Raw genomic sequence first — 19,658 nt, 5'->3', positions numbered from 1 at the left:
TTTTTATAAATGACAAAAGGCACATCTGCCTCATTTTTGCTGTGGTATCCTGATACTACTCAGAACCATGATACTTTCACTGGTATCGTACCGTGGGTCCCAATTTTGGTACCGTGACAACACTAATCTGGAGGGGGTTCATCTGCAAAAACTAATGAAAAACTAAACAACGGCATTCGGCATTCGGTATTCGGTACTCGGTATTCGGCCAAGCGTTTAATTTTATTCGGCTTTGGCTTTGGCCACAAATTTTCATTTCGGTGCATCCCTAGTAAATATTTGCATACACAATCGGCACCAAAACTTGGAAGTGGCCATGTTGCCATGCACTGCTGTCTGTCATGGTTTTATTTTTAGGGTGTTTGTTGCTACACAGACTTAAGTCAACAATGTATAAAGTGTGGTTGACTCATCATGTGTCATTTTAATGCACTTTATACCAGTATTGTAAAACATATTGATTTATGGAAACCACAGTATCGTTGCACTGGTACTAGCTACGCTTTTTAGCTCCTTTCTCTACCAGCGAGTTCACACACATGCACACCACTCTCAGTGCCTCCGTAGCTCCATCCCCTCTGCTAATGCACACCGAACATTTCCTACTGCTGCAGCTTTACATTAAAAGCATTTAACAGGCCAAACATGAGTTGACCTCTGTTATAAAGGGTCACATGAAATGCACTGGGGCTTTTTTTCAGTTAGCTGAGCACTTGCCATTATCATTTATCAAAAAATGTGTCTACAAGACAAGACAGCAGTTATTTTTGGTATTTGTTGACAGTGGATCAGTTTTGAAATAATGCAGGGACTCATTAAACAAAAAGGAGCAGCCACGGTGAGCTGTTATGCGAAGAGCTGCAGGTGACAGTTTGCACAGCTCAAACTTAGTGAGGTAACATTAGCCACCTTTGACCTAAACTGTGCCCTTCTGTCAGCAGACTGCAACGTAAAATCAGACCATGGTTGCTCACAGAATAATGGAAAAAGGCCAATTATTGCCAGACGTTATTATTAAAATGACAACAGTTTGTTCTGCTGCGCTCAGAACTCTGTGACCTGAAGTATTAAACCACATTTACTGTTCTCACTGTAACTACAGATGTCACCAAATCAGCCAGTTATAAATGCTACAGTCGTTCTGCTGTTCTCTGCTACTAACTAGTCATTGTTGTCTTGTGATAGCCTGGTTATATTCAGGGTTCCCACGGTCATGGAAAACCTGGAAAGGTCATGGAATTTCACAAGTACATTTTTTTCAGACCTGGAAAAGTCGTGGAATTTTGTTGCGTATAATGAAATTGTTACTTTAACCTCCCACGTAATGTAACATACCGGCAAATTTATTTTCTGGAGCTGTGACGTAATGTAGCTCTAACATGCGTCTGTGTGACATTTTGTTTCCCATCACATACGTTTGTTCATTTTCTCGCCATTCTCCCTCTCTGTTAATGAATGCCAGCTAGCTGACGTTAGATTTGAGTAGAGTTCGACGTTGATATGTTTGAAAATTGCCGGACAAGTCAGACAAGAAAAAAACACATTATTATGGGTCCTTGAAAAGTCATGGAAAATGGAAAATTTTCTACAGATGTGTGGGAATCCTGTCTATTTATCGCTAAATTAAATTTTAACTTGTGTGCCCTCAGTGTCAAATTTGCCGAGGTGTATTGAAAATGGTATAAAATATATTTTTCAAGGTATTGTATGGAAGTTAGACATTCCAGTATCGTGCCAACACTTCTTTATACACATGATTTCATTGTTCTCTTTCTGCAGAGCCAGCTCCACGTCTCCTAGCAGCCAGTCCAGTAAGATCAACAGCATGCTGTACCAGAAGCAGTTTCAGCCCAGCTCTGCCGGCATGAGAATGACGCAGCACTTCCCTGGCCAGTTCAACCCGCAGGTAGAGTCATTATCACAAAACTCAGATTTTGATTGTTTTTATATAATGAACTGGTTGTTAACATGAAAGTTAACTGCAAACCATTTATTTATTTTGTTTGTTTCTCTTCATTTCAGATTCTGTCTCAGCCCAACATCGTCTCTCCTCTTGTTAGACCTCCTCACGCAAACTCGTTTGCTGGAGGTGTCCAGCGCTCTCCCATGGGCCCTCCAATGTCACCCAACGTGGGTGGTGGTCTCATGCCCCATCCCCGGCCTCAGCACCCACAGCACAGCCAGCACCCTCCCCGAGGACCTCCTGGCCCCTCGCTTGCACCCAGAGGCACACAGGCGGCTCTAAAGGCTGAACAGGACCTAAAGGTCTGGTTCCCTGTTTTATCTGCTGATTCTGTGCATCTGTATTAACTGACCGCTCAGATGGTGAAACAGTCTTTCAGTGAAGGGTGGGTTGGCTGATTTGATTTGTTCTTTATCGCCCTGCAGGCAAAGCAGCGGGCCGAGGTGCTCCAGTCCACTCATAAGTTCTTCTCAGAGCAGCAGCAGCAACAGCAGCAGCTCAAGACCCCGCAAGTCAGCAAAGTGTCTCGGCTTGATCAGGGGGGGAAACCCCCTCTCGACAGCTCTGCCTCAAACCACCAGGCAGTCAGCGACCGCCAAGATTCCGACAAGCCCCCCATCTCCACGGCCAAGCCCATACGGACTGGCCCCATAAAACCGCAGGCCATCAAACCAGAAGAGGGCAAGTAAAGAGCTGACGAACCTCTTCGGATGACAATATGAATGGATGGAAGAGAGGAAGAGAGAGAATCTAGCCCCATTCACTCAGTCACCACCTCATATCAGCCCTGGGGGACAGTGTGGGGGAGGAGGATGAGTCGATGCTAGTGGTTACTGAGAGTAGGCACTGTCCTGCGTATACATATTCCTCTTCCTCTTCTTTCTTCCCCTATCTTGTCCCACTGTAGGTGGCGGCGTTTGAGTTGGATTCTTCCATCATATTTAGAATGCCAATAAAATGGCTGCACAAGTTGTTCCATAGAAATCTACTGAGACGGTAGATAAGAGGAGAGTTGGAAAGAGAAAATTGAAATGAGATTTGCTGCTGAGTTTGCCATTTTTATAGCTCTTGGTTTCTGTTCCTTTTTATTTTTATTTTCCCCCCAAATAGGATCACACATATTATAGGAGAAACCTGTTTTGTTAACGAAAGAATGAATCAGTTTTGTTTTTGTAGTCGAAACAATCTTGTTAAGGAGATGTCATTTAGTGAAGCACACTTTTTTTGTTGCCCAATCTCCCATCATAACTAATCCAGAGATTTGTGCACGTGGAAATGCACCTCATTACGCTCACTTCAACGGTTTCATCCACGGTCACCACACAGAGACATGAAATCAGAAATTCTCGTCATTTTGTTTTTGTTTTTACCAGAACGGAAATGTGAAAATTACAGCAGTTGATTGCAATTAATGATTGATTTATTGATTTGTGAGCCTTTGCTCCTGCCTTCTGCTCTCATCTCCTTGCCTCAGAATTACTGATGTGTTGGGGTGTGTGTGTGTGTCGGGTGTGTGTTTGTGGTATAAACAGGGGGAAAGCTCGTAGCTGGACTCTCCTGTATATTTAGCCAAAGGTTAAAGCAGCGCAGAGATGATGTCACAGCCTTTTTATTAGGATTGCTGTTGTCGTGGCAGCAGAGTTTTGATTTGACTTGCAGGATTACACAGATGATGTATGATCACTACATAAAGCTGTTCCAGTTTAGGAGCTACTGTCACACACCCTTTCACTGCTTTCACACACATCCTTGCTGTCACACAAACACACACCTATACACACTTTACTGTAAAGCACCCAGACCTGCTGCTATTGACTGATTTCAGTGCCCTTAGCTAGAGTATAGCAGGATAGGGCTATTTAGAGGATTAGAAACGGTGAGGAGTTGAGTGTTGAAACAGTAGAACACTTGGAGTGTGTGTATGTCAACCCTCACGACGAGGGGGAACAAGAACAGGACAGAGAACAAGGAAACGGATGAAATGAGAAGCCTCAAGTACAGAAGCGTTTGGGCAGAAGGACACTTATTGTTTTGTTGTCTTTACTGATGAGAGCAATCAGTGCTGTTTTCTGTCTCTGCCTCACCTCCGCTGGCTGTCCCACCCACAATGCTTTCATCTCGGGGTTGTGGCGACAAGGGTCCTTCAGAAATGTACAGTAGTATGCACCCTGAGGTGGGGAGGGCGTCCTCCTCGCCTCTACCCTAGTCGGGGGAAGAGTCCTTGCTTTGGAGGATGGATGCGGGAGGGAGGGTAATGATTTTTTTTTTTCTTTTTTTTTTTTTTTCTTTTTTTGTTGAACTTGTACAGGGGTTTCATCGCTGTATTAAAATATGTACGGTCTTATTTACATTCTCTTGGTTTGGTTACAGAAACTAATAAAATAATATACTGTTGAGATGCTTTTCAGTGATGTCTGGTTTGTACTTAGAGCCATCGTACACAACGTTTCCAACTTTAAGTTTGCCCCACATCAGATTGGTATGGATTACATTTTACCACCAGGTGGCACAACAACATAGAGAGTGCTTAGATAAAGAAAAACCACTAATGCAATACTTGTGTTCATCTTTCAAGTGATGTGCCCTTTTAAAGCTTTAAGGCTTCATCACTGGTTAAAACATGATTTATTAATGGTCTGTAGATCACTTACTAGCCCATAAACAGAGCAGTGTTTGAGGTTTAGGCTGGTGTTCATCCTCTGATAGCACCCTTTCTTCGTCTTCTGAGGGCTACAAGGCATCTGATTTACAATAAATTAATTGGCAACCTATAAAGATAAACATCTGCAGACTTGAAAACAGTTATTTCATGCACAAGTCAATGTTGAGATTTTGGGCTATTTTCATGTCGTCTTTCAAGTCTAGTCAAATTTATTTATTTAGCACATTTAAAAACAACCTCAGTTGACCAAAGTGCTGAACAGGCTATGCATTATAAATAGAATCAGTAATGAATAAAATAGGCCTAATAAAATAAACAATACAACATCATACAGTGAACAATAAAAACATCATAAGAACAAGATGTCATGCTTAACAAGTGCTGAAGGCCAGAGAGAAGAAATGTGTTTTCAAAAGGGATTTAAAATGCTTCAGAGTTTGGGCAGCTCTTATTTCAATCAGGAGAGATACTGTCGCCTTTACTTTTGAGCCTGGATCTTAGAACCTCCATAGTGATAGATTTGTAGACCTCAACGCTCTCATTGGGGTGTGTGTAAGGAGGCCAGTGCAGGTGTGATGTGATCACGCCGTGTCTTTCCTGTTAACAGGCGGGCTGCTGCATTTTGAACCGCCTGCAAACGCCGCAGTGATGACTGCAAGTCCAACATACACAGAATTACAATAGACGCGAAAAGATGAAGGCATGAATTCCTCTCTCAAAGTCATGTGGAGGGAGGTAGGCCTTCACTTTACTCAGGAGTCTCAATTGAAAGAAGCTTGTCTTAACTCAACTAATCTGTTCAGACTCAAAATACACAAATAGCTGTTTATTTTAGTTCAGATTTCTGTTCTGGAAATGGATGCAAAAAGCAAATATTTAATCAGACTTTGCATATTTAAACATAAAATTTCAGAAGATCTAATGAAAAAAGTTTTGTCTCTGCAAGTAATAAATGCGTGATGATCATGATGTATTACTTTTGACTCAACAGTCACATTTTCACAACTTGGCTACCTGAAAGTGATTTATAAAACAAGACATTGATGTCCTGTGAGAACCACACCTCTCCAAAAAGTCACTCTCACAAGTCAGAAAAAGAGCACCATTTCAAACTTTCCCTTTTTTTTTTCATTTGGTTTATGGTTCATTTAGCGAAAGGGGACAGTTCGCCCCAAAATCAAAAATGCATTTTTCTCTGAGTGTTGGAGATACCATCCTTCACAGATGTCTGCCTTCTCTCTAATATAATGGAACTAGATGACACTCAGCTTGTGGTGCTCAAAGTGCCAAAAACTACATTTGAAAAACTCAGCATCAATCTGAAATCATGACCTGGTCACTCAAGATAATCCACAGACCTTGTTGTGAGCAGTTTCATGCAGGAACTATTTTCTTTCTAGGATCTACATCTGTCAAATGCATCACAGCGCAGAAGGAAACATCTACTGCTAGCTTTAAACACCCCCAAGGTGGCTAAAGTTACAGCTCAGGAGCACGAGCTTTGTCCATGAGTAGATGCACGCTTCCTTCTGCACCGTGATTCGGTGGAGAGAAAATAGTTCCTACATGAAACTGCTCACAACAAGGTGTGTGGATTAGCTTTAGTAACCGGATCATGATTTCTGGAAAGAGACATTGCTGTTGAGTTTTTTTAATTTTTTGTGCCATTTAGTTCAGGAGAGAAGGCAGACATCTCTATGTCCGATACTTACAACACTCAGCAACTCACACCAAACAATCTAGGAGTTCAGATTTTAGTGACCATATCAGGGGTTTTTATTTGTCAGCAACCAGCAATGTATATGATTTGTTAACGATTAATAAAGTTATTTGCTTACAGCCTATAAGCCCTCTTAAAGTGGTACAAATACTTGTCTGAAGTACACAGTATGATACAATAATGACCACATAAACTCTTGTAATTTAGGAAGAAGTTTATTTCATTTGAACATTATGTCATTGCGTTGACTACAGTGTACAAGTACATGCAATATTCAATACATGCTGAGTGAGAGAGCGGTTTATTTAATACAAGATGTTGACAGGTGAAACACTGCAGGGCGTGTAGTACCACAGGAGTTTGTGTTGGTAGTTGTATGCTTTGATTATCCCACTTAGCTTGTAATAAAATTCATTAATCTTTCAGTCCTCAAATATATATATAGTTTATCAAGAAAACAACAAAATTATACATCTGAATTAAAGGCAGTACAAAAATAATTCCTCTAAAAACATGCTTGTGGGCCATGCCACAGCAAAAGCCCTCCCACTGAAGAAAATAAAAATAAAAAGCACACCTGCGGGGGACACTGTTCCTGAAACGTCTTCATTTCACTTTGGAGTTTGGTAGTTAGGCCTTTCTACGCACTGATGGTGTTGTCTTTGTAACTACGACTACCACACACATTATGCTCTAATGCTTTGAGTCTTTGAAGCAGGAACAGGTGAGCAAATGTCGCTTTTCAGCAGTCACTCATGGCGGCCCTAGTTGGCCTGCTGGCGCCCCAGCCGGATGTCATAGGACACCATGTGGAAGTTGTCCCAGGCGAACAGCTTCCTCTGGGCCAGATTATAGTCGATCATGCTGTTGTAGCGGTACTTGTTCTTGAAGGGGATGAAGACAGACTTCCCCTGGCTGGTTTCAGTATCGTACACGTAGTTGATGATGGTGTCGGGCGCCGTGTAGCTGGCCACGGTGTACAGCTTGCCGCAGATGATGAAGGAGTTGGCTACAGAGTTCTTCCTGATGTTGGTCTCCCAGCTCCTCTTCACCTCCAGACTGTGTGGGTCCAGCTGTGAGATCACGATGGCTCCTTTGGCCTTGCTGGTGGAGTAGACGGCCCACAGCCCCTTCTCATCCACAGACAGGTCGATGTCCGTGTAGCCGCCCCAGGAGTAGGGGTACTGGCCGTGGAAGCCGGCGTGGGGGAGGTCACGACGGGCAGCGGTGGTCTCAGAGGCCAGGTCGAAGCGGATGATGGAGCGGCTACGACGCCTCTGATAATACAGAGAGCCTCGGTACAGAGTGGCACCAGTGCTCTCCACCAGCTCTGGCAATATCAGGACCTGTAATGGGAAAACATGAGACAATAACTAGGAATGACCTCAGAATTTTTGGCTCATTCCCATGACCAAATATCATCCACGTGACACTGACCTTAGATGGAAAGCCTTTAGCGAGTTGATCCATGTCGTCATATCCAAACAGCTGCCTGACGTCAGAGCCTATGGTGTCGATTCGCCACACCATGTTGGGTCCATAAGGCGAGACGGCTTCAGGGTCCTGCATCCAGACACCGTATTTACCTGCTATGTTGTCTGCCTTCCTGTGTGTGACCGGCTCACCAACTGAAACCAGCTCCCCACAACCTGCGAACAGGAAGGAGACGGAACATGATTTGTGAGACACGTTCAAACAAGCATGAATTCACAATGGCTGCGACCATGTACGCGCATATATCCCGCCATTGCCCCATTTTAGCCAATTGGCTTGACCACAAACACATGGCGACATGGTGGCACAGTGGTTAGCATTGTCACCTCACAGCCAGAGGGTCCTGGTTTGAACCCTGGAGTGGGGGAGCCCTTCTGTGCAGAGTTTGCATGCCTGTAGGTGTGAATGTGAGTGTGAATGGTTGTCTGTCTCTATGTGTCAGCCCTGTGATAGTCTGGTGACCTGTCCAGGGTGAACCCTGCCTCTCGCCCAGTGTCAGCTGGGATAGGCTGCACCCCCCGCGACCCAGAGCAGGACAAGCGGTTATGGAAAATGAATGAATGAATGAACAAACACAACTGACCTTGGTTCAAAATACCAACAAAAACTGAGCCTGCCAAAGGGTGGGGACATTTTTGTGGACCAACCGACCGACAGATCAAGCTATCGAGCTGTTTGTCGCAGCTAAAAATAAAAATTTTGATCTTTATGACCATTTAAATTTGTCTGTGAAAATAGGCAAGAGCTTTGAAGCCTTACAAGGTGGCTGACTGTTGCAGGCAGGTTTCCTTATTTTCTACCAACTGGTCTCATGTCTCTTTCCCCTTCAAATAATGTTTCCTATAGCGATGCTCTCTCTGGTTTTGATTAAGTCTTTGGTTACAGTTGGTTTGGGTTGGGTTTAAGGACGATCAGGAAACAATGAGGGGCTTCAACGATCTTGCAAAACAGTCATCCTCAAATCAAAATGTTCTTTATATAGTTGATCTGACTGAAAGAAATACTCCACCCCTCAAATGACCTTTTGTGAATTTGTGAAGAAAAATTTATTTTTCTCGCATCTGATAAAGAAAGAATCCAAAAACTGTAAAAATCAGGATGAATGGAAGTTATAGGGGTCTCATTTATCCAAGCATATGCTCAGTACTTTAATTTTTAATTTTACCTCACTGAACACGAAAGCTGCTGATCTCAGCTGCCTATATTAAGTGTTTTAAAGTGTTAGTTTCAATTCACCAAGGTCACACAATAACACAAACAAAGATGGCTGCAGTGGAACACCAGCAACTCTTGTGTTCAGCGAGGCAAAATTACTGTTTTTGTCAGTGAAGTCTGGCTGTGACATGAGCATAGATAAGTTTCACTTTGAGCTCAGCTCCCCATCAGAGAGGGCTGTGTGTCAGGAGTAATGAGCAGACAACTGGATGAATGAGACTTGAGACTTGCACCACACAAACTGTGTGAGAGTTTGTAAATGGATGTTTTGATATAGCTAGTTTTATTGTTTTTCAGTGCAGACCCCTATGACTTCAGTTCATCAAGAGTTTACTCCGTTTTTGGATTTTTTGTTCACCGTTCGTTCACCATTTCATGAATTTAATGTAACATGGGGCGAGTAATTCATATACAAACGGTCATTTTGGGGGGTGAAGTATTCCATTGAGGTGACTTCAGGACACAAGTCACAGGGTCAGTGGCACATTAAAGGGGATCTACATGTATGTGGCCGAGGGGATGATGAAGGTAATCCGATAGCTGGTCAGGGGTGAGATGAGGTCATCATCTCTCATCATAGAGACAGACATCAGGTCTAGAGATGCTGCCTGACATCTCTGTCAGCCTCAACTTTGTCTGAGTCACCGCCATCAGAGCAATTCATCCTGGGCAGGAACTCCCCGCTGCTTGTCTTACTGGGAAAACGATAAGGCAGGCTGTATATTTACCACTTCCTAAAATACACAGTTGCTCTCCGGTCCGGGACGTAGCACCAGATCAAGGCTGGATAGAAATATACGTCTTATAAATACACACCATTACCATTTAACCTCCCTGCGGTGTGGTCTCATCAGAGATTGTATGACTTCACGTGTTAACTGCACGTGTATTTTTATGATCTCCCAAACAATCGAACCTGCTGAGAGGCATTCAGTAGCACATGGTGCAGATTTGAGAAGGGGGAGGGGTTAACAGCGTGTGACACCCTTGTTAGGGGTGCTTTCCTTTTACATTTACGACACAAACGTGAAACCTGGGCAGGCCCTCATACCTGCGGATTGGCATGACTCTGGTATTCTCGCCCCAAATGCTGCAGTATTAATAGCAGTATTTGCTTTGAGGCTGTCAGCAGGGGGGGTTGAGTGTCATGTTTGCCAGGTCAGATGGACAAAGGGGGAGGAGGAGGAAGAGGAAGAAGGGGTGAGTGAGAGGGGTAGTAGCTGTTCTGAGTGGATTTTAAAGGACTTAACTGGTTAAATAAACAGTATTTTAGCATGTAGAGAGGCAGCATATCTTCACATCTAACTGGATGAACTTTAAAGGTTTATTTCAACCAAAATAGGGGCGATGAACAGTGTTGTTGGAACAGTGGAAAGACTCACTAAGATGCTTTTGTGAGTTTAACCTTAATTCTGTTGACTTTAAAAGAAGTGTATTATACAATGCTAAAATTACTGTTTATCTAAATGGAGTCTGGTGGGTTGGGGCTGTTCCTGGTTCAAGATATATTTCGGCCGCGCTTTGGAAAGCAGAGCTAAATGGTAAACAAACATGGCAGCACACCGGTAAGGTAAGACAACACGTTTACATGTCGTTTTCTATATGTTCTCTGACATTTATCCTAATGATATGAGGCGGTCTTTGTGGAAAAAAAGCTTGTTTAGTGGACTAACTTTGCACTTGAAGGTTGCCCGTTCACTTACGTTTTAACAGGTCTGACGCTACTATGCGCCCCGGCTGTATCTAGGCTAACGGCTAACATGCTAACTATTATTTTTATGTCACTAGTCACTTGAAACAAATTTAGGACGATAGGAGACAGGTTGAAATAAATCGAAATTTCCCTTTATCTAGCAACTAACTGGTGGATTCATTCACATTTTCTTATTGTAGCAGGGGGACACTAGGACCCAGGCGAAATATGGCCAATCAAGGTGAGAGCACCTGAGCTGTTAAGAGGCTCATGGAGCACAGGTGTGTGAGCTTCATTCTACATTTGTTAACACTCCTGTGCACATGCCTGGTAAGCCAAACAAACCTTGTGTTTTAAATAAATGTTTTTGTTGAGGTAGCAAAGTGGTGCGAACACGTCCTGGTTTCTAAGTATAAATATTATTGAATTAGAATATTATATTCTTTAATGTATGGTTTTATCTTTCAGTGCTGCAGTTGGTGCTGGTGCAGTGCAAGTTGACCTGTGGAGTTGTGGTGATTTAATTAAAGGTTTGGTGTGTCATTGGTAGAAGTTTGGGTGTTTTCTGTTGAATAAAGAGGCTTATTTTGTGTGTAGTTTTGGTTATCCACATATCGTATACTTCCAGTGCACCGGCCTATAAATTGGTGCACCACAGGGGGTGCAGCAGGACACACTAACTTTTAATTGCTTTTACATTACAGCTGACTGTTGGCTTTGTTACTGAAGTTCACCTGGAGCTATATGAAAGTGAACTTGGGTGTTACATTATTTTTCAAATTGTTCATCGGTTATCTTGCTATGGTTTGTGGTTTTGTTTGTGGTGCAGAGTAAAGGTTTTTCTAACATTTTTCATTGCATTCCTAAAAGCATTTGTTCTTGCGTAACACGAAAACAATCCAGGGATTTGCATGATGATGGTTGATGGCGCACTTTTGTCAAATTGCAATTCCATTGCACAGTATGGTCATTAAAATAGAGACTGATTTTAAAAGTCTGCAGTGTGTTAAATAAAAATTAATGTCTTGATGTTCACTATAATGGATTGGACGAGTTTGCAAATAGCAGAAATGGAAAACAATGGATGCCTGACTTGTTAGAAAACCTAGATTCAAAGAATAATTGAAACTGAAAAGACAGACCTGTGTTGTCCTCAGATCCATCAGGAGCCGGCACCTCTGTCACCTCGGCCTTCAGCTCCTGGAAGCCCGGAGGTCCATACTGCCACGCTGAGTCTGACAGGGAGAGATGGAGACATGGGTTTAGCTGAATAAGAAACTGCAAGGTGGAGGTGATGCTGCAGAAAACGTGTCCCACCTCTCAAACTACTGCTGTCTCCCTGCCTGTTGGGCCTGGTCATCAGGTGAGACATTGGATTGGAACCTAAACACACACACACACAGGCTGAGTTTAGTGATTCCTGTTGCACATTTCACAGCAGCGTACAATAGTTAAGGGAGATTGTTTGTGTACCCAAACGTGGCTATGGCTCTACTGACAGCAGGGAATGTGACAGCAGAAAACAAACACCGCTGAATGGATTCCCAGCTGCTCCGGAGTCAGGCAGTCGGTAGATTGTACGACCATAACACACACACACACACATTCAACACCCATCCCATCAGCGCTGTCAGCTTTATGCCCTCAAAACTTTAAACCAGTCATTTGGCCTCCTCTCCCCTGTATAACTGTCAGGTATCAGCCTCCTTTATTCATCCTCCTCTTGTTTCTCCCCATTTACCCTCGACCCTGTCCTCATTTTCACTCCTTCCTGAAACCATTACTGCCTGGAAACACAAACACTGATGTTTACAAAAGACTAATTAGCTTCTCAAACATGTTTTCATGACAATATATATAAAGTGTGTGTGTGTGTGTGTGTGTGTGTGTCTCCTCAGGTATTTGTGTGTGAGCACGTGCCCTCTGTGTTCTTGCACGTGTGGTTTGTCCTGTGATTTCAGGCGCATAATGAGCCCTAATGATGCAGAGAACATTAAGCACCAGCATCTGGAAGCTGATGTTGATTCTCAGCGTTGATGACGAGGAGAGGGGAGCTGGTAATGGAGCAGTTGACGAACACCAGCGGCATGAGAAAGTTGTTAAAGGTAAGGGTTGAGCCCATTTAGAAGTTTGTAAAGAAAAAGGTCAATGGTGTTTTGAGGGTTACCGGGGAGGTTAAAGTGAGGCTGTTCCCAGAGGACACAGCCATTCACCATCATCCCAGGTAAACAGCCACATTCTCTTACTGTCTTTTCCCTGTGGTGTGTGTGTGTGTGCGTGTGCCATATGTGCCCTCATATCCTGCCTCTTTGTTTGGGATGTCACTGAGCAGACTACCATAAACCTCGCAGACCAGACAGGGCTTAATTTCCAGGGGGAGGCTCAGCCAGAGGAGCCAGCGGCCGAATCAACCACTGCTTACAGAGTTCAGCTGGAGCATTCCCATAATATTGTTGTCATGAACATTTTTGCATCCAGGCTTTTATTTTTCCTCCATATTCATAATTCATGGTTCAGTCAACAGATAGAAAAACACACTTAAATTGATCTAGAAATCGGCCACAATCTGTCCATTTAGTCCCTTTGCCTTCTGCATGATGTGTATGTTGACTGGGACATCTTAGGAGTTAACAGAGCATCATTTATGACTGCTGGCTGCACACTCATGAAAAGTAAACATATGAAAGACACAGTGAAATCAGCTGTGTTTTGGTGATGGGCTAAACCTGATAAACTGCACATGCATGCTCTCCTCAGTGACCGACTATAACCTGAAAACAAACTTTGTTTAGGCACGTATTTGTATTAGTTCTGCTTTGAGCACACTTGACTTGACAAAATCAGAAAGACTTGCAACTAAAACTGAACTTTAGCACCCACTTGGACTTTTGTCTTTTGACTAAAAACTACTTGATACCTTCCCCCGAGCACAAAGATCAAAAAGATCAATGAACATAAGCGCTTTTCATCCCCAGCAAGTCGACACTTTAACTCCCAAGATCTACTGTGGTTGAACCCATCCAGTAGCATCCAGTCAAGTTGTAGGACAGAACCATGAAGAACTGACATTACGTTACTGAGCGCCAGTTGGGGGAAAAAAAGCTACAAAAGATAAGTGCGTTAGCGAACAAAAACTACGCGGTGGTCAAGAAAAAGCTAATAAAAACATGCAAAACATGTGGGTAGAAAATTACAGACGAAGACCAAGCAGCAACCTCCGGGGTTCAAAAATGAAGCCGACACAAGGTGCCAAATATGACACTTATTTCAATGGCCACTTGAGGCTGGCTCTGGAAGCCAGTCAGTCCCCACAGACCCCCATGTTACAATGCCCAACTTTACAGCCGAAATAAACATGTTTACAGCCTCGTACAAAAAAACAGTTTGGGTCTCTGCAGCTAATTTAATTACTTTTCTTTATTAAAGCTTAGAGTCATGCATAATTAAGGGTGGGGCTGTTTTGAGTGACAGGCTGTCTGCCAGTAGTGTCCTTGGCTTCTCAGTCAGATCCACCCCCCACTCCTCCACAGCGCCAGCCTTTCACCCAAATATGGTCACTTCTGGCTCCAAAAAACCAAGATGGCGACGACCAAAATGCTGAACTCAAGGCTTCAGAACGGGAGTCCACACGGTAGCTTTGTCAATTATTTTTGCAGTCACTTGATTTGGGATGTGACTCAGGACTTGTGAGTCTTGTTTTGGGACTTGAGCGCAAAGACTTGAGACTTACTTGTGACTTACAAAACAATGACAAAAAGAATATGGTAACTTTAGCTTAAAGGCTTGCTGGCTCGTAAAAGGTCATGTTTGAAGTCATAAATCAACATTACAATATATCAGCTGATATGTTTTGGGGTTATAATTGTTATTGAAAGTCATAACCTCTGCTTGAGTTCTAAACTTAAAGTGTTTTCTTTTAAAGTTATGAACTTTGCCAAAACACTTTTATCCCTTTGCTCTTGTTCTGTATCGTCCTCTCACTATGATCTATTCCACATCTGCCTCTCGCTCTGAGGGTCTCTCTCTCTCTCTCTCTCTCTGTGTATTTAAGCCTGCAGGTGCAAACATGAGGAGCTTAACAGATAACCTTGAGTATGCAGGAGATAGAGTATATAAACTCTCCTGATGCAGACGGAGTAGAGATGTCTGCTGGACGGGGAGATGGCAAGGAAGGATTTATTGCTGCTGGCAATCTCGGATTTACGGGCACTACACTCTGGGAGCCAGGAGGGCAAACAGAGCGATGGCTCAACTGAGGAAAGAAAGGGGGATGGTGGGTGAAAAGACGAGCACACGGGCTAATTAGACAGATGTTTGGCCACTGCAAACACACAGAATACCGGAGCTTAACCTCACTGGCTCCAAGATAACTCCCCAGCTCTGTGCAGCACTCTAACCCCTGGAAGTATAGTGTTCTTGGCCCTAAGCCCTCTGCGCCCCCCCTCCAGCCCTGACCCACCAGGCGTCATCAAAAGCCCTGAGATGAGACCCTGGCACGGAACTACCACTTCCAGAGTGTGCATCACATTTCAGCCCCCCCTCTCCTTCCCAACCAGGCTATTCATGCCGTGCTCGCCATGCAGAGGGAAACACCAGTCATAAAGAAAGCAGGATCTACTCATAAATACTGAAGTGACCCTCTGTGGCCTGCCACCATCACCCATAAACGACAGAAACCTGAGCCAAGTAATGGGGCAGCCAAGACATCAAACACACAAAAAGGTACATGTGTGCACACACATTATTCCACTGTTGTATGTCAGGGGATATATGGAGGAAGATATGGTGTCAGGGGGAGTTATATTGGCTATCTTTGTTGCTGCAAACAGACACACACACGGGACCCCTGTGCCTGTGCAATGCACTGGAATATTGTGTGGATTAATGCATCATTAACTGATGACATTAAAGCTTCAATTTATCCTTCAGTCACAGTCACCGGATACATATTTCAACAGAGGACAGCCTGTCAGCAGGTCTAGCTGTGCATCTTAATTGCAGGATGGATAGGGGAGGTCGAAATATAAAAACATATATGAGCCATAAATCTAATCTCCTATTTATAAATGTCATTAACATTTTTTGAATAGCTCCTAAAGTGTGTGGTGGTTTGAGTGTAACTCTTACCCCCAGCAGGTCTTGTCAGGCCACTGTCCTGCAGAGGGGGGCTCGGTGGCACCATGGGTGTCTGTGGAGGACAGGGTCTGTTCCTCAGCCTCTCCGTCTCCCTCCTCATCTCCTCCATCCTGCGCTGAAGCCCCTCCAGCTCCTTCTCCAGACGCTCCTTCTCCCCCTGCAGCAGGTTCCTTTCCCCCGTGACCCGGTTCAGAGCCTCCTGAAGCCCAGACTGAGCTCTGGCTCTAGCTCCGGCCCCTTGGGAACCTGCAGTGTCCCCTCCGGTCAGTCGGGACACCAGCGCCTCCAGCAGGCTTAGTCTAGCCTTCAGGCCCTCCATCTCGGGGCCCCCGGTTTGTGGGCAGCTGGCCTCGACAGGGCTGGGCACAGTGAAGGTGTACTGGCATCTTCCACTGCGGTCGTTTCCTCTCCACAGAGCAGCTCGGTCCTGTGCGTCACCTTGCAGCAGGAGCCCACACATGCACAACGAGAGAAGGAGGAACATACTGGAGACGGTCCGTCCACACAGATCAGAAGTTTAAAGTCTCTCTCTGAAGAATCACTTTCTTCCTTCTGTGCAGTCTATTTGTCAGCTCTCTGGTGGGATTCTCCTTTAATCATCTACTAAATCCCAATTTCCTGATGCTGAATTTCTGTCTTACTTTGTCTCACTCTTTTCTCAGGTGTCTCTTCTTCTTCTAACCTCCCTTCTCTTGTTCTCTGTCTCTCCTCAGTGGACAGGTCTGTAACACTGAGCTCTCCCCAACAGCTCACGGGATATTTATACAATCTGGAGGGGAAGGAAGGAGGGAAAGAGGGAAGAGAGGAGAGGTTAAAGGGAGGGAGGGGAGAAGACAGGGGGAGGGGGGGTCAGAGGCAAAGGGGAGGGAGGGAAGAAGAAAAGAAAAAGTTGTGAGATGCTGGTTGTTTTGGGGACAAAAACATCCAGTGATCACATGAGTTTGAGTGTGAGAGTCCGTCTCTCTGTAAGAGCTGATGTTTTTGGATCCCAGGGTCCAGCAGGGCAGCGCTCTGTCTTTTAAATTTGTGTAATTCAGCCCCACTTGTGTCATTTATTCATGTCTTATTTGTGGAAACATCCCCAGATATGCATGATGCAGTCCCATGTGTCAAAGGGGATCGGGCTGAGGTTTGGCCCCAGCGTGGCAGGGAGAGCTGGGCCTCATTGGATACAATTACCTCCTGAGGTGCCGGTGTCCTCTTTCATATTGGTAGGGTGCCAGAAGGTGACGCAAGCAGCCGATAAGGTTGTCATTAAGAGGGGTCGAGGTTACAAGTCAATCGATGAGCGGATGCTTGACGCTGACCCCGACACACACTGGGTCCCTTCAGCTGAGTTTGTTGTGGGCGGTGTGTGAGTGTAAACATGCTGCACACTCCACTCAGTTTTTTTTAAATGTATATTTAATACAACATGAGTGAGCTGCCGCACACCACAGCTCCCTGAGCTCACTTCCTGTCACTTGCTGCCGGGGTGGATTTGTTTCAGTCCCTCCTCCTCTCGTCTCTTTGCTTTAACACAAAATCACAGCCGCTGCCTGCGAGGCTCGCTTCCACGGTCATGTGAGACGGAGGACGAGCTCTTGTTTATTTTTAAGAGAGGCAGGATTAAAGGTTTGGAAGTGAGGACACTTGCTCAGAGCTGCACGCAGTGAGGCAGGTGTGCAGACTCACACACCTTCCAATCACAACAACCCTCGCCTTACAGGTCTCAGCTTACCCTCATATCCTGCGTCTTTGTTTGGGCTCCTGGCTCCTCTGCTACACTTCTTTTCCTCACGCCTCCTCACATGTTCAGACTTCTTGTCATGAGTGGATTCTCAGACAATGACAATGGGCCCCTGGATACAGATATGCAAAGGGCCCCACCTCGTCTCACATAAGAGCAAGACACACAGACTTTATGGTGGCTTTGTATCTTTTTATAGTCATTATGCATCTTTTTCGGATCTTGTGTACGTTTTGTGTCTCCTTGTGGTTGTTTAGTGTCTTTGAGGTAATTTTATGTCTCTTTTGTAGTCATTTTGTGTCTCCTTGTTGAAATTTTGTGTCTCTTTGTGGTCGTTTTGTATCTTTTTGTAGTTGTTTGTGTGTCTTTGAAGTAGTTTTGTATCTCTTTGTGGCTGTTATGTGTCTTTTTGTTGTCGTTTGTATGTCTTTTAGGTCATTTTATGTCTTTTGTGGTTGTTTTCTGTTGCTTTGTAGTCATTTTGTGTCTCTTTGTGGTTATTTTGCCCATTTTTTAGTTATTTTGTGTCTTTTTGAGGTAATTTTGTGTCTCTTTGTGGTTGTGTTGTGTCTTTTTGTAGTTGTTAATGTGTCTTTTAGGCAAGGCAAGGCAAGTTTCTTTGTATAGCACAATTCAACACAGGTAATTCAAAGTGCTTTACAGAGACATTAAAAGCAACAAGACACAATTTAAAACGAAAAAAAAGGGAAATAGAAATTGAGAATAAAATACAGTAACATAAAATAAAAACAGGCTCAATAAATTGCATCAAAGAGCACTGCATACACAGTCATTATCGTTAACAAACTATAGAGCATTTGTATAGCTGCCTAAGCTATACGGCCAAGGGCCCAGGGCGTGATAGGCCTTATCACTCCTGCGACTCCTTGCCACCAAAAAGTGCTCTTAGACAACATTTAAGTTTAATTTCAAAAACCGGCTCTGTCAGAGATTTCAGCTAGGATCTCTTGTCCCTGGCTCTGAACCATCTTGAATTTGGTTGGTCGGGTCTGTTTTTTAATGAGTGTATAGGACGTCTCCCTTAATAATACACCCAATGCGCGCCCACTATTTGCTCTTGAGTCCTTCACTCAGAGTCTTACCGTCCCGCTGAACACAGGTTCCACACACTGGTCTTATTCAGATTGTAATGAACTCTTTTAGGTAAGTTTGTGTCTCTTTTATGTAATTTTATGTCTTTTGTGGTTGCTTTCTGTTGCTTTGTAGTCATTAGTGTTTCTTTGTGGTTGTTTTGCCCATTTTTTTTAGTTATTTTGTGTCTCTTTGCAGTTCATTTGCATCTCTTTGTGGTCATTTTGAGTCTCTTCCTGGTTGGTACGTGTTAATTTGAGTGGCATTTTGCAAGTAAAGACCAGGGGGCCCCCTGACACTTTGGACCCCTATGCCTATGCCCAGCAGGCCTGCTCAGTAATCAATCCATGCTTCTCGTGCATCCATCTCTGCTGACCTGCCAGGCCACCCCAAACCTTAAAACATCACCTGACCCAGATGCTTCACCCCAGGGAGGCTAGAGGGCAAGGGGTGCAGCGTGGAAGGGTGCATACCCTTTAAGAAATGCACTCTTCCTCTTGCAGGTTGATGCCAGCCCCATCTGCTTCTGTTAGAGCTTGTTTACAGACAGCTACCTGCAACTGTTGTCTCGATTGGTTAGACAGATGGATGAGTGGATGAATAAAGTACAGTTATGTGTTTGAATTTGAAAACACATCCATCCTCTTACAGGAAATATCTCGACAATGAGAAACTGATGAGAGGGTGGAATGTGAGACACGTGAAACCAAGGAGTGAATAAATCATCAAAGGAGGAAAAGACAAGAGTAAAACCACATGTAAACAGAAATAGAGACAAAAGAGGAGAAAACGAGTGAAGAAAGAATCTCCTCGGAAAGTAGGAGGAGTGAGAAAGAGGTAAAAAATGGAGTATCAGGAGTGTTTTAACATATGAACAATGTTTTATTCACTATATCCCGTGTGTATCGCATGGAAATGTATTCTGTTCGTCCTCTAGCTACCAACACATCCACC

At 44.0% G+C, this 19,658-nt stretch overlaps 2 protein-coding genes across 5 annotated transcripts in view; one reads left to right on the top strand and one right to left on the bottom strand.

Annotated features, from left to right (window-relative positions):
- prrc2c (proline-rich coiled-coil 2C) overlaps positions 1-4,359 on the top strand; it is a 26,797-nt gene extending 22,438 nt beyond the window's left edge. For all 3 annotated transcript variants that reach the window (XM_050054059.1, XM_050054060.1, XM_050054057.1), the window contains exons 32-34: positions 1,780-1,906; positions 2,023-2,265; positions 2,389-4,359. In XM_050054059.1, the coding sequence (XP_049910016.1) occupies positions 1,780-1,906; positions 2,023-2,265; positions 2,389-2,652 (634 nt within the window). In that variant the 3' untranslated portion in view covers positions 2,653-4,359. The remainder of the gene's footprint in view (positions 1-1,779; positions 1,907-2,022; positions 2,266-2,388) is intronic.
- A 2,015-nt stretch (positions 4,360-6,374) lies between these two features.
- myoc (myocilin) lies at positions 6,375-16,609 on the bottom strand. 2 transcript variants are annotated; one of them, XM_050054968.1, is made up of 5 exons: positions 15,875-16,609; positions 12,065-12,130; positions 11,890-11,982; positions 7,783-7,994; positions 6,376-7,691 (listed from the first exon to the last, which is right to left on the bottom strand). In XM_050054968.1, the coding sequence occupies exons 1-5, from the start codon at positions 16,365-16,367 to the stop codon at positions 7,110-7,112; spliced, it is 1,446 nt and encodes a 481-aa protein (XP_049910925.1). In that variant the 5' UTR covers positions 16,368-16,609; the 3' UTR covers positions 6,376-7,109. The 2 variants fall into 2 exon arrangements, with proteins under 2 accessions (XP_049910926.1, XP_049910925.1); XM_050054969.1 differs by lacking the exon at positions 12,065-12,130 and having other exon boundaries at positions 6,375-7,691.
- Positions 16,610-19,658: the final 3,049 nt, after the last annotated feature.

Source organism: Epinephelus moara, chromosome 10 (assembly GCF_006386435.1).
Source record: "Epinephelus moara isolate mb chromosome 10, YSFRI_EMoa_1.0, whole genome shotgun sequence".
Classification (NCBI taxonomy): domain Eukaryota; kingdom Metazoa; phylum Chordata; class Actinopteri; order Perciformes; family Serranidae; genus Epinephelus; species Epinephelus moara.
Note: the sequence above shows the minus strand (reverse complement) of the source record. Positions and strands in the feature narration are given on the sequence as shown.